General features: G+C 30.5%; 1 protein-coding gene across 1 annotated transcript; it reads left to right on the forward strand.

Moving 5' to 3' along the window:
- Window positions 565-1,122, forward strand: LOC109344557 (B3 domain-containing protein At2g33720-like). The gene has a single exon (XM_019583322.1). The coding sequence runs from the start codon at window positions 565-567 to the stop codon at window positions 1,120-1,122; it is 558 nt and encodes a 185-aa protein (XP_019438867.1).

Genomic DNA, 2,224 nt, shown 5'->3' on the forward strand with positions numbered 1-2,224 from the left:
TTTATAATTATCAAAAATGATTTCCGATTAGTGTATCAATAAAATATGATCAGATAATGATGAAAAAATTCCTTGTCAAAAAATATATGATAAATTTTAATAGGATAATACTGTTTACATGATAGAATTATTTGGTATAAAATTGTGTATAATATCATCTAGTATTGAATAATATCATTTCAATAGGTTTGTTATATCTAAAGCTAGTAAACGGACCCATCAACAATATATACCAACACATGATCACACATATTTTTTGGTACATTATCAAGTATATCATGAAAATGATGCAGTTTCTCTAAGCGATAAAATCAAAAGTATATGCTACAACCAAAGTGCCACTAACGAATCGAACAAAAAAAAATCAAATCGAGATTTAAAAAGTAAATAATAACATGAAATATCACAAACCAATATGGCATTTCCTAATCTAATCTAATCTAATATACAAAATATATTCCTATCTAGATCTATTTTGATATTTCCTAATCATATATTGGTTTTACTTTCACTATAAATTCACCACTATACATTCCTTTTCTGTATTACACTTTATTTAGTGTTATGGCTTACTTAACTATAAACCACGAGTTTCACTGTATTTGTACTAATTTGACTCTAGGTGCGTGCCCTAATAAAAAGGGAAAAGCTTGTTCCTCTACTTCTTCTTCCAAGAACGCATCTTTGGCTAATGAAAGAAATAGAGGTCGTAACAACGACCCAGAAGAGAGAGAATGGGGCTACTCAATGGAATTGAAGTTATATGATGATCCATGGAAGGTGAAGAAAGTTTTGACAGAAAGTGATCTTGGCCATTTGAGCAGATTCTTGTTACCTAAAGAGATGGCTGAGGACTTGGTTCTTTCTGTGTTGAGCCCTGATGCACAAAGAGATGCAATGACAGAAAGAGGAACAATTGTTATGATATGGGACATAGACACCAATTCCATGCACTCTCTTGTTTTCAAGAAATGGCTTTCTTCAAGAAGTTATGTGTTTCTTGATAAATGGAATCAAGCTTTTGTTAAAAGAAGAAGGTTGAAGAAAGGTGATGAAATAGGGCTTCAATGGGATCCATCTAGAGATTGTTTTAATTTCAGTGTTCTTCAACGATATGCTTAGTTGAGTTGCACTTTAAGTTAGTGATTCATTGATATTACCTTCTTTTTCTGATCAAGTGTAAAATTATTGTTTTAGTCTTTTACTTATTTCAGTTGCATAGGGATCTTGTGGATATTTGAAATATGTAGCATTTGTTTATTTTATAGGAGTACAATTTCTTGCTAATGATCATAGTGTAATTGAATTCAATTAGTGTTTGTTTCTCAATGGGATGTGTACTTATTTTGAATTTGATGTATTTGCATTGTGATTTACTTTACAAAACCTTTGTGTAGAATGTTAATGGTGGTTTTTCTTAGGTTGTGATTTCAATTTCAAGGTTTGGCCTTTTGGTAAACAATATTAAAGAGCTAATTGTGATGTATATGTATATATATATAGCATTATATACTAGTTGTGTTTATCTTGTACTTTAGGTGGTAGTTTTGCAATCATGTCAATTTGTTGGTTTCAAAGGGTGAAATCAATTGTAACTCAATTGGCTGTTCCCAAAATCTTATTTTCACTAAGTGATTGAATCCATATTTAGTTGGTGATAAAGTAATGTTTTGAACCTTGTTTCATTTTATTTGAGTTAATGTTAGTTATTGCGAAAGTTTTGGCTTATTTGTGTGATGTGTTCAACATGTGAAGTACACTCAATCAATCAGATTAATATGAGAACGACTGGATTGACTCAATTTTAGAAGGAATAAGCAATTGTGATCTTAATGTGACTTTGCCTGTTATGAACCAACAAAATAGTGCAAGCCATTAGGATTTTTGTTAAAGTTATTAGACTCAATTTTGTTTAGTTAATGAGGAATAATATTGCAGCCTTAGTATAGTGTTACTTTTTCATATATTGGGATCTTCAATGTCAAACAATGATGTGTGAAATCATTGAAGCCTTTGGTGTCAAAATGCATAACAGAGGGATTATTTTTAGCTTAGGAAAGTGGTGAGAAACTGTTAGTTATTATTTTGACTTTAAGAAAATAGTTATTGTTAAAACTGCTGCACTATAGTTCCAGCTTTGTGGGTTGGAATTATTTACTCTCCATTTTATCTATTAACACACTACCCTCATTGATTTAAACTTTGATGATCTAAATATCCTTCA

This window comes from Lupinus angustifolius, chromosome LG04 (assembly GCF_001865875.1).
Source record: "Lupinus angustifolius cultivar Tanjil chromosome LG04, LupAngTanjil_v1.0, whole genome shotgun sequence".
Taxonomy (NCBI): Eukaryota; Viridiplantae; Streptophyta; class Magnoliopsida; order Fabales; family Fabaceae; genus Lupinus; species Lupinus angustifolius.

Coding starts and splice junctions, on each gene's coding strand:
- LOC109344557 (XM_019583322.1), top strand. CDS start 565: ATGGCTTACTTAACTATAAACCACGAGTTTCACTGTATTTGTACTAAT.